The 14301-nt window shown below is 31.9% G+C and overlaps 2 protein-coding genes across 2 annotated transcripts; both read right to left on the bottom strand.

Annotated features, from left to right (window-relative positions):
- Window positions 1-2458: 2458 nt before the first annotated feature.
- On the bottom strand, window positions 2459-4438 carry LOC133819855 (uncharacterized). Its single transcript, XM_062253223.1, has 2 exons — window positions 4232-4438; window positions 2459-4119 (listed from the first exon to the last, which is right to left on the bottom strand). Exon 2 carries the CDS (start codon window positions 4037-4039, stop codon window positions 2690-2692), a length of 1350 nt encoding a protein of 449 aa, XP_062109207.1. The 5' UTR covers window positions 4040-4119; window positions 4232-4438; the 3' UTR covers window positions 2459-2689.
- A 2138-nt stretch (window positions 4439-6576) lies between these two features.
- On the bottom strand, window positions 6577-11418 carry LOC133819854 (probable magnesium transporter NIPA1). The gene is made up of 9 exons (XM_062253222.1): window positions 11196-11418; window positions 10872-11089; window positions 10569-10625; window positions 9843-9933; window positions 9463-9623; window positions 9028-9155; window positions 8784-8921; window positions 8298-8390; window positions 6577-7199 (listed from the first exon to the last, which is right to left on the bottom strand). The coding sequence occupies exons 2-9, from the start codon at window positions 10996-10998 to the stop codon at window positions 7026-7028; spliced, it is 969 nt and encodes a 322-aa protein (XP_062109206.1). The 5' UTR covers window positions 10999-11089; window positions 11196-11418; the 3' UTR covers window positions 6577-7025.
- Window positions 11419-14301: the final 2883 nt, after the last annotated feature.

Genomic DNA, 14301 nt, shown 5'->3' with positions numbered 1-14301 from the left:
CTAAGACAAGAGATAATGAATCAAAGAAATAAATATTTGACTTGGTAATCCAATTATTCAAGCCTAATTTAGTCATACCAATAAAGTTAGTGCTTCTGTCTTATTACTCAAAATATCTTTAGTAATGATCATAGAATAAAAATAGGATAAATAGGAAATTTTATCCCTTAATTATGATTAGTGGCAAAAATCATCTCTGAACTATAGCAACTATTATAAATGTGTCATTTATATTGCTTTTTCGTTCATTTATTTTAACAATTTGGTCATGTAGCACTAATTTTGCGCCAATGTGAAGAAATTCGATAGTCCTAACAAGCAAAGACACGTAGATAGTGATATAATGACAAATTTTGAGAATATGTATCTGCAATCTTAGAACTAATTTTTGTATGTTTAGAGTTAAACTCGATTTCAGTTAATTAAATAAATCATCGTACCGTAACTAAGCATGTAACACGTGGCTACATAGCAAAGTGCTTACAAAAATGAACCAAATGTAACAAAAGGGGCATGTTTACAATGATTTCCATAATTGAGGGGTCATTTTTGTCACAAAAAATAGTTCATGGGCAAAACTCTACAAGGGTTATAGTTTACAAAAATACTTTGATTCTGAATTGTTGATTTGGTGAATTATTCATGATTTAGTTAAAAAATCTTTGACGAAAATCAGATTTAGGGATGCATTTAAATCATTTTACAAACACAAGCTCCAAAAAGTAAACACAGCTCCGACAAAATACAAGATACGAAAAGGTATAAACCCATTTAATACATGCTTGTTAATTTAGTGAATTATTTATGATTTAGTTCAAAAAATCTTTAACGAAAATTAGATTTAGGGATGCATTTAAATCATTTTATAAAACACAAGCTCCAAAGTAAATACAGCAAATCCGACAAAATACAAGGTAAGAAAAGGTATAAACCATATATGCTTGATTGTTCAATTCATTGCTCAAGATAATGTCATGATTGAACATTTATAGCTGCCTTCTTGTGAATATAGTTTTTCTGAACCAATTTACTCCAGAAAAATACATGGCACCTTAAAGTGAAATGGCACAATATGGATACCAGGGAAACTAATGCAATCTGTTCTGAAAACAGAACCAGTAGTTGAAAAATAAAATGAAAGAAAATTCAGCTACTTAATCCTGAGCTTGAGCTTGAGCTTGAGCTTGAGAAAGACCGGCAATTGTTCAAGAACTTGGCTAAAGAATATTCAGCCTTGTGATACTGAATTACAGTATCAAGCTTGTAATATTTTCATCTGCATAACTATGAATCTATTGAATGTATACTTTTAACAGGTTTGATAACTCCAAGATCATAAAAACAAAAGAGACAACAATTAATAACTAATGAGATTTGATTCCATCTTTCCTGTCTCTCAGACTACATCTTCTCCTTTCTTAATTCCATGATTATATTCCTCTCCTCTTGCAATATCATCCCACAAACAGTAACAAGAAAGAATTATTAACATAGAAACAGAAGTCAGGCATGGCCAAAAAAATGAATACAAGAAATACAATTAGTGTCCATTAAGTGTGAGGTTATTTCAAGGTATAATCATACATATAATGACTTAAAAGTTGGGAAACCACATGCTTGGAATTTAAAGTATAATTTCTTTTTATATTTATTATTGAGCAAAACATGTAAATTCCTCTTCCCTATTGTCTTTCTTCCACTCAATAGATTAAAGATTTCTAGTTATGAAATGAAAATGCTTGGCTTATTAAAACTTACATGTTCCATGCATTTATCAGGTTTGATGTTTGTGCAATATATCTCTAATAGGGAATCATGATTTTCAGGTATGCAGAAATGTCTCTTGTAGAGCTGAAAACAGGAAGGAGAATTATAGTTTTTTTTTATTATTATTAGGTTTATACTTTTTTGAACCTATATTTTGTCACAATACTTGTTTGGATCCTGTGTTTTGACAAATTACTTTTTGGATCCTATGTTTTGTAAAATGGTTAAAATAGAACCCTAAACTCAATTTTGATGAAAAAAAATTGAATATTACAACACAATTTTTAAGCAGAATTATTTTATTTTTATTCTGTATTGTTAGTTTGGTAAATTATTTGTGATTTTAGTTGAAAAACCATTAATCAAAATCAGATTAGGGTTCTATTTTAACCATTTTACAAAATATAAAGTCCAAAAAGTAATTTATCAAAACACACTATCTAAACAGTTAATGAGACAAATCACATTGTCTAAAAAGGTATAATCCTTTATTATTATTTCTTAGAACAATTGGAAGCGCTAGTCTAGTTTGTATAGGTTCCTGTCCATGATTTCGTTCAGCTAAAATAATGTCCAATCAAATAAAAGAAAAGGAGAAGAAATTCATCAGTGCTCCAATTAGTATGGATTACTATGTTAGCTAGTAGCAACTAGTAGAAATCTTATCTGAACTAGTAATCCACAGGTACTATAAGATGGGGAAAAATTATTTATTTTAGATAATATGGTTTACATGAAAAATGCATAGAGTGAATTTCTGGTCCTTATTAGAGAGCATTCATACTGAACAGATCTGTGTACAGCATTATCTAATGTAAAGTACATATATATAAGAATCCATTTAACAATCAGCTGACCTTTATACTTCTCTAATGCAAACTTTCTTGCATACTTGAGCAAATCAGTGTTCCAGGCAACGCCATCATCCATCAACAATGAATTGGTCATCTTGATTTTCAGCCTCGACCCTAGCATCGTCGTGAACCAAGCTGTTCACATGGTGCAGATTCTGCATCATTTGTGAAAGATAATGATTGCTGGCGCTAGTATGATCAGAAAGTGCAGCTGGATGAGTAGTCCACTGAGACACAATCCCAAGTAACTGGCTGGTAAGGCTTTGCTGCTCGTGAAGAATTCGGGACTGCATCTGGCCCATTTCTGCCCGGTGCTGACTCAACATCTCATCAATCCTTGTCTTCCACTCTAATCTCCTCCTATTCATCCTCTCCTCCCATTCCCTCTCATGAATTAATTCCTCTTCTCTTCTTCTTCTTTCCCTCTCTTCACTCTCGTTCTCCATAACTTCCAACTCTTGAATCCTCTGCATACGCAACTTCTCCCTACACTTCTCCTTCTCATCCTTTTTCTTTTCCCTCTCAACCCATCTTTGTTCCCATTCTCGCTCGCGGTCCATCCTGAGACTCTCTCTCCTTTGCCTTTCCCGTTCCCTTTCCACCTCGCGGTGCTCAAACCGATTTTCAGTTTCCCTCAACTTCCCTAACTGGATTCCAAGAAGCCCCCAGGTCCTCCTCCCCATCCCCTTCAATACCTTTTTCTTTCTTTTCTTTCTATTCAAATTGTTACCATTTGGCTCCATTTCTTCGTACACAAAACCATCATCTCCATCCTCCCGAACCCGGCCATTTCCATTATAATTACCCTCTGCCTCCTCCCCATCATACTCAAAACCTAAACCCATCACCCCATTCTCAACCCCATCAATCCCTGCTCCAAAATCCCCATCTCCAGAATGACCCAATTGTCCAAACTCCACAAGCCCCATGCCACCTCCAACAAACCCTCCACCACTGTCGCCTTCTCCATTCACAACAGCCATTAGATCATTACCATTACTAGTTACAACCCCAACATCCCCGAAAACCTCCTTATATCTCAAGAAATTTGACCAATGTGAAAGCCCCTCGACCCAATCAAACTCCTCCCCCCCACTACACTCCCCACCACCACCACCACCACCACCACTTGAATTATTACACTCAAGTGGTTGTTTCTTAATCTTCTGCTTCACCAACAAATACTGGTGCCTCATGTTCTGAACCTTAGTAGAAACGTCCTTCCAAGACCACTGCCATGGATGGGCAATAGGATCTTGAACATGATGAATGGAGTTCACATAAGAGGCAATAGGCTTAAACTTCTTCTCTCTTGTTTTCATCTTCGCAAGGGTCCCATCAGAGACCATCTCACCATACTTATCAATCAGGGTTCTCTCCTCCGCCTCCGTCCATTTTTTTCTTCTTCCGGGCATCATTAGGCACAAACACTAGATTTTCCCAAGAATCGATCTCCAGCTTAACAAAAAACCCAGTTGTATTGCATCGAAGAAAATTCCTAAAACCCAAATCCCAAATAGCTTAAACACAAAACAATACCAAATTCGACATACCCAGATGGAGAAAACTTCAGAATCGATCAAAAAATCAATAATTGGAAGGGTTCTTACCTTGAGTCAGAAAATTGACAACACCCAGAAGACGATTTTCTCGGAAAACTTGGCAAGAACAACAGATATGAAAACCCGGATAAAAAGTCTTGATCTGAAGTGAACTAACTGAGTTAACAGTGAAAGTTCTAGAGTAGTTAGAAGTTGGAGAAAACAGTTTTTTTTTTTCTTTTTCTTTTTCTGTTTTGGGATTGGAGTAGAAAAGTAGTGAATATAGGAGAAGACGACAATAGAACTTGGGCTGTTTTGTCAGCTTGTCCTAAAGCAATTTTCTCAAAAATATCACAATAGACCTTCAAATTTTATTTTTATATCATTTAAGTCCTCACATTTATTAGTTTCAGAGGGATCTAAGTGATATTTTTTAAAGAAAAAAAAATAGACACCTAAGTGATATTGTTGAAAAATATTGGAGACCTCTCATGAAATAAACTTTTAATTATTTTTAATTTTATTTTAATGTATTTTTTGAAACAAAATATCGTTCACATATGATATTAGACATGGTTACACTTTGTAATAATCTCAATTTAAAAAAGAAAGGTTTGCTATATTCTAATATACAATTTAGGAAATTTTTATGATAGGGGCTTGAAAAAGAGCTTTACTATGAATAAATTTTGGCGTTATTTTTTTTTATAATTGTGTATATTGTAGTTATTTAGAGTATCTGCAAATTTTTAGAAAATTCTGAATAATTTACATTACCGAAAATTAGGTTCAAACATGTTATTTTCATTCGCATAAAAAAATTAGTCATCCGTGCAACAACCTGTTTTTAAACTAGTTTTCGGTATTGTAAATTATTTAAAATTTTCTAAAAATTTGCAGGATGCTCTAAATAACTACAATATACACGGTTATAAAAAAAATCGCGTCGAAAAATATTCACAGGTTGATAACACAAAACAACCCTACCAGTAGGCTCCCCCTACCATAAAAATTTCTTAAAATTTTGTAAAAAAAAAAAATTCTTTCTAATGTTAGGTCCATGAAAGACTATAAGATGGCTTTATAATTTGATTATTGAAAATGTCTATAAAAATACATTTGTTTTAAAAATTTAAAAGTGAAGATAATTTAAAAAATATGAAATTATAAATAAATATATTTTTTAATTCGTGGAAAGTATATTTAGTTTGTGGTGTGTCTATAAATTTATGGAGTGTATTATATATGAGGTGTAATTATTAATAAATATTTTTTATTTATTTATTTATCAAATGAGGTGTATTTTACTATTTTGTTTGAGATGTACTTAGTTTGAGTTGTATTTATAAAGTTATTGTACCATCGCCAATGATATAATAACATATACACAATTATTAGAATATTAAATTGTGTGATCCATAAATAAGATTTTTTTTTTGGTTAAAAAAATGATATTGTTATTGGAAAAATACTTTTATATTCTAAAACTACATATAGGTTGTCTTAATATGTTTATTGTGGCTTGAGGATAGATCAAAATTTGGTTAATGTACTTAATCCAAAATTAATCCATTTGATATGATTAAAATTAAATTAATAAATAGGTTATATTCATACTTCAAATTTACTTTCTTATTAATTTTTATTTTTTATTATATTTACAATATTAAACATTTTAAAAGGGAAATTTTAAAAATTAGCATGTTATACGAATGATTAATATGATAACTATGTTAAAAAAAATTAATATTAAATTAACATGTTAAATGATAAAATAAAACTTAGTCTTGTTCCTAAATAATAATTTTGCATGTAATCCCATTAAGAATGAATTTCTTCCACATTTTTATTAATATGCACCATTAAACTTGTAATTGTACCCACAACTTAAGTAAAATTACATTGATTAAATATGAAATATTATAAATTATGTAATGAAACTCATTCTCAACAGTAATATATTGATAAAAAGGATGTAAGCGGAGCGGGGTCAGGAGGCTTATCAGGTACCCGTTAAATAAAAAGTTTTATTTATTTTTTTCTAAAATTGATAAAAATAAATAAAAAAAATTAATACTTTTTAATATAAAATAATAAAAAAAACAATAAATTACACCATTAGGAAATATATATTTTTATATAAATTATTATATTAAATATTTATATTAAAAAAATAAAATTACAATTTAAACGTAAACTATTTGAAACTGGAGTCATATCCCCCACTCCTACCCCATTAGGGCGGTTCCCCACGGGACCTATCTCACGGGTTAAATTGACAAATAAATGATAGCTGTAGATTGCTTATTCAAGTTGTTGAGATTTTCTCCATGGCAATAAAAATATAAATATACAAATAAAAAAATTATTATTATTATTATTATTATTATTATTATTTTATATGGCAGAAAGAGTTACGAGAAAATCTAAGAATCTTACATAAATATATCTTCAGACTTAAGCCATCTCCTACATTTAGTTTCTCTTCTTTTTCTTCACTATTAGAAGCTCACTACAAAGGATTCAGTGTCTTTGTCATAATGAAGCTCAATACAAAAAAAGATAGAATTAAGATTAACAAAAAAAAAACTAAGAATTTGAATCTCTAAACTTAGCTGAACAATATGTGATCATATTTTCACATGAACATTGAGACAAATCATAGCTGTATCACATGCTCTCACTAAAAAAGGACAATAAGTCATCTTTCAGCTTAAAAAATTGTTAAAACCTTTCTAGTTTCTACTCTTCTTTGCATCAACTATAAGCATTCTTAAACTTTGGAAAGTTGTATAGTCACAAGTGTTATGATGAGTGAAAGAGAATCCTGCAAATGCTGATTGAAGTCGATCTCCGCGGCCAGCTATCGTGGATTTGACTGTACAATAGGGTGAGTTGGACTTCGGAAGACCGGTGTCTCGCCTGGTGTAGGGTTTCCCATGTCTTTGGTTTTGTGAAGAAGAAAGGTACCAGATAGAATTGTGACAAAACCACACAATTGAGTCACTATCTGTGCTCCATTTTGCGAATCCCAGTCCTGCAATTCAAGAAATGAAAAGGCAAAATGTTATGATAAAGTAAAGATCATAAAAGACCAGAAAAGATGCTGCAAACAAAAAGTGATATAATTCAATTTATGAAGCAAAATGTGACATGTGTGCAATGCAACACAAGTTATCTTTCTATGTAAGAAGCAAGTTTAACAAAAAGCTTATATACCTTAACAGATTTTAATCTGGGTTCTGTGAAAACATTAGATGGAACCAAAGTAAAATCTTAAAAGTTTAGTATAAAACCCAAGACAGCTTCTAAAGATGATGAAAAAGTAGAGCAAGATTAATAATCTCATTACCTTTCAATTCTTTTACCTTGAGTTCTTGTTTATATTGGAGCACATGAAGGAAACTCCAATCTAAAATAGCTTATCAATACTGAATTTGTATCATAAAAATCCATTTTATGTTGAATCAGATATAAGCTTAAATACCCTATTTTGCTATAAAGGTGTTATAAGTGTTTGAAACACATCATAAGCTTCTTTGTTCTAGGCTAAAATTGTAATTATCACAACTCTAATAATTACGTCCAGTTTGCACTACATTGATTGGCCTTTGCAGGCCTGTCTTATATTCTACATTTGAGATTATGACAAGCACAATTCTCTTCCAGAAGCATTATAAGGAGAATAACAAGACAGTATTTATTTATGAGAAATTGGTGAAAATAACATTTTTTTTTTTTAGTGATTTTGCACTCTGACCTACTTTTGATTCTACAAAATGGCATCTGTCTAAAATTCGACCAATTATCTAAATTTTTCGAACACCTGTCTAAATTATGAAATACCATTTTGCAAAAAATTATTAAAACTAGGCTAGAATGCAAAATGACTTTAAAAAATAGGTCAAATGACCATTTATTTATTATGGCATACATAATTATGTTTGAATTGTGGTTATTGCTATAATTTTTCAAAAATTCCATCTCAGACTATTGAAATGGACCTTCAATTGCACCTTGAACATGGCTAGGGCTATATGTACAATTTAAGAAGGAAAAAAAAAACTTAAAGAATATCAATTTCAACAAACAAAAATGACTCCATAAACTTGTAAGACAAACTTGTTAAAATCACCTTAAACATGATCATGCTCGCAAGGATGGTGAATGATGTAAACATAACATAGTAGACCGGGGATATAACTGCTGTGTTAAAGGTGTCCAAGGCCTGCAAAGATGCATCCAAGTAAAACGGATTAGACATTCAAATGATGGTTGTAGTAGAGAACATAGTTTAAAAAATTAATTTCTAAACTAGATTAAAGATGTAACCGAGTCAAAAAGAAGCATTTGATAGAATGTCTTCCTGCTATCTTAAAGGTTGATTGAATAGCATATAGATGGCTAGATTGGTAGGTTTTCTAAGCTTTCAATTGAGTGAGTGACAAAATAAGCAGAGTCCTAATTTTGAGAAATGATGTGAATCGACTGATATAGAAAGATAATAGAAAATAGGATAAGATCCATGGTCGGTCGAGCCTAAACTTGCCTAAGAAGAGAGTACTGACTTAGGCAGACTCACAGTATTTGTAGCACATAATTTAAAGCCATAGGTAAATACCTTATTTAAATAGTTTATCTGCAAAAGACAACAGCCTATTACAACCACTGTAAAAAACCATGTTTCGAAATAAATAAACTGGTTTGATCCTTCAAATGTCAGCTTCAAAGCAATTCCCAATGCTTTCACACTCATTACCTACAGATGAATGACAAATACCATAAGGACTACAACAGAATATTAAAAAAAATGTCAAATTTCTCCACAACAAAAATAAAAGGAAAAATAATAGAGGGCATCAAACCGTGAGAGAGCCCATGAGAGAGCAAATTCCAACGTACACCACCATATGGGTTTTCCCATAATGTGGAACATACTGGAAAATAAGCACAGCAACCACAATCAGAACTATACAAGTGTACACAAGGAAACCTGTTCACAAAAAAAAAAAGTTTATTAGAGTAGACTACATAAGTTCGATTCTAAAATCATTGTTTTCATGTAATCAGCACTGGCCTAAACTCAAATCTATCTCCTATTATAAGACACAGAAACAATCTTATATAAAATAGCAAAAAGTTATTGTTCAGAAAGAATTTGAATTCTGTCAATTTTGAGACATCAAAGCGATACATAACTAGAATCCTAACCAGTCAATAAACGAAAAACTAGTTTCAATTTTGAAAATACGATCAATCGAGTTATGAGATCAAAAGAAAAACATGAACAAGACATAAACCTGGCTCAGTAGCAAGTTGCCAGACTTGCTTTACTGAAGTAATTAATCTTTCCTGCGGAGCATGCAAAACAATACTTGTAGAGCCTACCATGCAGAGAATACAACCAAGGACACCAAAGATATGCAATTTTTCCGCCAAAATAAAATGAGCAAGCACTGCACTGCATAATAAAAACTTTACATAATTACTCAAATGACAAATCAGCACCAAGCTAATACAGATACTTCAATAAGCCGAAGTGAATTTACTTGTATAAAAATAGGCATGCACTAAAATGTTTGTATTTCAGTGGAAAAAGAACATTTGATATGCTGTAGTACGCATAAAAATGTAATCACTTCTTTTGGCTCAGAGAGTTTCATACCAAAATATTGCATACCTGAAAATAATACTCAAAGCTCCCAACGGTGTTACAAGAATTGCTGGAGCATATGCATAAGCAGCAAAATTGGCTATCTCCCCAACAATCACTATTAAGAAAAAAAAACTTAAAATTAAAATAGACCTAGTAAATGATTAGAATTAGAATGACAATGGGAAAACCAAGGTTATTAAAATTCAGCACATACTGCTGGAAGCAGACTATAAAAATTATACCAAAGAAGACCCTACAGTTGCATTCTCCTGAATTTGAAATTTGTGGTTCTAACTTCTAAGAAGCATAATGAAAAGTTATCTAAATGTTATGTATGATGACCAAAAAAAACAATAAATAATTTCAAGGATAATAAGTATAAAGAACATTATCTCTTCTGTAAGAGTAAGATAGGATTGCATTGGATTATATTAAGGAAAATCAGATTTTTTCTTAAAAAAGAAAGAATAATGGATATAAATAAGCATTGTTTTTATCTTTCTACTAGTGTTGTAACTTGTATATGAAGATAAAGATGCCTAGGCTAAAATCATCCCAAATTTTTCAATGAGACTAAATTATATGGTTGGATTAATATTTCTAATACTCTCTAGTTACATAATCAAAACACATGAAAATTATCTAATCTAATCTTATTTTCCAAAATGACCAAAAAGTATAAACAAAGAAATGAGAAAGTAAAATTTATATAAATTTTCCAGAATAAACAAATTAGTTAACAAAACTTACTGGTTATCATCCCAGCCCACCATAAAGGCTCATGCAAGTACGAAAATCCTCCAGCCCCTGAATACATAAAAGCCACACAGACACTAGCTATTATAATACTGTGAATACAAAACAAAAGAGCCCATATGAAAACACCAAAAACACTTCTAGCTCCAACCAAGGCCACCTCCATTGGACTATGCATTATATCAAACAAGACCAAAAGTAAGAAGGACATGACCATATACATTATTATGATAATATGCCCAATTTGGAGTTGGACAAGGAATCTAAAATTAATTCATAGAATCGAAATCGAATAACCTGCTCTAATTCCAGTATTCCCGGCTTTTATAAGACCCTTCTTCTTGATTATAAAGCTAGACCCGATAAAGACGCTTGATGATACAGCCAGAACAAGTCCATGAATGTTATCAGATGACATCCCCATTAGATTGCACGGCAAAAATATATGTATATATATATATATACTATATAAACTCTTGCAGGGCCAAGATAGATGGATATCCAAATTCAAATTCCTGCATAGAAATCCGATCCAAACAAACCCCATTAAAGAAATATACACATGTATGTATATGATTATTACAAGCCATACAAAAGAATGTGAAGAGATGAAAATCATACGTTAATCTTGGCGCACTGCAACAATGGCTGATGGGTTTAGAAACCCAACTCCATAACGTCCAGAAAGCTGTGAAATTGACGAGAATATTTATTGGGTTTCAGGGTTTTGGTCCATATATGTTGAAGAAGGAAGCTCTGACCTCTGAAGCAGGGAAAGAGAGGAGGAGAGAGAGAAATAGGAGAGAGAAAATGATGAGTCCGTTACATCAAATTCTAAAAGAAAATAAAAATAAGAAAATGGAACCACAATTTATGTGGCCTCCGAATCCCGCGTTTCGTTTAAATGCCTCGTGTGATCTTTTCTATTTGATCCCTGTATTTTTCTATATTTACAATATTTACCTACTTTTATTATTTTCTTCTACTATTATATATTGTTCCCTTTTGTCATTTACTTTGCAACTTAGTTGGTTTTTAAGTCAAATTATTTTATGTTTTATTAGTGTTTATATGTAAATATATATATATATTTATATTGTTCTCTTTTATGCTTGTTTTCGATATGTTTTAGGATTGTTATGATATAAAGTTGGATGGAAGAAATTCATAAGACAAGAACATTGAAGAAAGTAAAAAATTTAGGAAGTTTTCGTTTAGTATTTTGCAATGCTATTTAGACATTTATAATATTTAAATTAATCTTACTCATAAACATAAAAGTTGTGAGTCTTAATCTTAGCTTTTCATATTATTTTAAATCAGAGAAATTTGTGAAAATTGCATCTTTTTTAAGTAATTTTACACTCTGGCATACTTCTGATAATTTTTTGCAAAATAATTTCTGTCTAAAATTCGACTAATCGTCTAAATTTTTCGACCGGTGTTTGAATTTTTCGATCACCTTTTTAAATTTTCAACTACCTGAGATCATTTTACAAATAATTATTAAAACTATATTAGATTGCAAAATGACTTTAAAAACAAGCCATTTTGCCAAAGAACCCTTTTAAATCATCAAATTCTATAAAAATACTCCAATACTTAGCATTGGAGGTGCTCTCAATTCAAAAACATCATCAATGGCGCAAAAGTTAAGCTATAATAATAGGAGGGTAAGCATCAATATAATAAATAAGAAACGTTATGCATTAAGCCTCTAATGACAAAATACAACAATAGACTTTTTTTTTATACTATTCCTCGGAACAAAGAGATGAGCACGGCCGCAGCGCACTTACAAACTTTTGTGTTAGCGTTTAATGAATAATATTTTGGAAAATTTTCAATCCTAATAGCGAAGGAGCCTGTAACTACATTGTAACACTGATTTTAGAGACCTATAATTTATATTAGAAGGCAGAAATAAGTGAAGAGTCGAATGAGTCACACTATTCATTGGATTTCTTTTTGTTCATCTTTGTATTTGCTTTGAATTTAGATGTCATGATGTTCTAAGTTATTTCTATAAGATTATGATATAGTAAGACATGATTCTTTAATATTTAGTAAGACAAATTTATAAAAAAAAAAATCATTTTCTATATTTGAGTTATCTAATTCATGTTTAATGTTTGTGATTGATTGGCACGCTAACATGAATTGTTTATTGAATTCAAGCTCAGGGAAGTGAAAATTAGATAAGCTCTAGTCAGATGATCGTAGATAAGACTTTTGATGAAGGGTATGAATTGCTAGAAGAGATGGTCATAAAATACTACTAATGACCTAATGAGTGAAAAAGAAAATGGAAGTTGGAGATGCAAGGTGGTCAACCCATGGGTATGTTCAACAACCATCCTTAGGTAGTTTTCCTAGTACTTCTAAAATAAATTCTATAGAGAAATACAATTCTATTTTCTTAAGGTGCAAAACCAAGTTAGAAGAACCAATGATTGAGGTGCCTCCTAAAGGCTATGAGAAAGTAAATACAAAGGAGGCAAGTGAGTTGAGGGTTATCAAATATAGACTCACATATTCAAATACCATATCCATAAAACTTCATAATAATAAGATATATAAAACATTTTAAAAATTTTTAGATCTCTTTTGAAAGCTCCACATTAACAACCATTCCATGTGTGAATAGATGTTGAACTGTAATGCCCCAAATTTCCTAATAAGGTTTAGGACCTTGATTAGGAGGTCGGGAGGGCCATAATTAATTTATTATAGTATTTAATGATTATATGCATGTTTACGTGAATTATATTATTATATGATGGTGAATGCATGCATATGGGAGAATTTATTATTGTGAGGGTATTTTGGTAATTTGGCCACTGTTGGTGTAATTGTATATTTTGGGTGCATGGTTGTGATTAATTAATATAGCCACATTATAAGGTGGATTGGTTCGAGCTAATCGACATGAGACGATCATGAGATGTAAGTGTTCGGTCTAGTCATAACGGGTTTAAGTTCGGGGCTCGGGGTGAGTCTCAGGGTGAATTTAATGATTAGAGCATTACCGAGAATTAAAGGGTAATGGGATATGATTTATTGGTGTTTGAGAATATTGAGAATAGCGGGAATTGGATAGCGTTAATTATAATTATCGAGATAAGCAGGAAATGACGATTTTACCCTTGGGAGTGTTTAGAATGATTTATTTGGCCTAGGGGCATTATGGTCTTTTGACCTTAAGGATTTATATGACTTGAAGGCTGTAGAAAATACAGAACAAAACAGAGCCCCATCCTCATCCCCTCTCTTTCTTCTCCCGTACATGTTTTCCTCTTCAATTTTCTTTGAATTTTGAGAGCCCAAGTTGAGGAGTTGAGCTAGGAAATCAAAGGTGGAAGCTTAGGAATTTGGTTCAGCCATTGAAGGAGGTTCAAACTCGGATTTGAGGTAAGTTCAGCCATGAGTTTCTGGTTTATACTCTGTTTTGGGTTTAAACTTTCAGCTTGTGATTTCATGGTAAATAGTTGGAATTAATAGAAGTTTAGTTGATGTTTAACTTGGGTTTTGATGTGGGTGAGTTGTTGATAATGTTTAGTGGTTAAATTGGGTGTTAAGTTGAGGTTTGGAACTGGTTTGAAGGGTTGGTTCCGGGGAAAGCAAGCTGGTGCTTGCTGGTTTTGGTAATGGGTCGCGGCACGGCTGTGGTGAGCCGCGGCCTACGTGCGTTTTTGTGAAGGGTTTGGCTCTGTCAGGAGGGTGAGCC

Source organism: Humulus lupulus, chromosome 2 (assembly GCF_963169125.1).
Source record: "Humulus lupulus chromosome 2, drHumLupu1.1, whole genome shotgun sequence".
NCBI lineage: Eukaryota > Viridiplantae > Streptophyta > Magnoliopsida > Rosales > Cannabaceae > Humulus > Humulus lupulus.
The sequence above is the reverse complement of the archived record's forward strand: the minus strand, read 5'-3'. Positions and strand labels throughout refer to the sequence as shown.

Bases quoted from the DNA above. Each gene is read 5' to 3' on its own strand.
- LOC133819854 (XM_062253222.1), bottom strand. From the start codon at position 10,998: ATGGGGATGTCATCTGATAACATTCATGGACTTGTTCTGGCTGTATCA. The intron at 9,934-10,568 runs GTAAGTTTTGTT...TTTTCTTAATAG, and splicing joins GTGGGCTGGGATGATAACCA to TGATTGTTGGGGAGATAGCC. The intron at 9,624-9,842 runs GTATGCAATATT...TTTATTATGCAG, and splicing joins GCTTTGAGTATTATTTTCAG to TGCAGTGCTTGCTCATTTTA.
- LOC133819855 (XM_062253223.1), bottom strand. From the start codon at position 4,039: ATGATGCCCGGAAGAAGAAAAAAATGGACGGAGGCGGAGGAGAGAACC.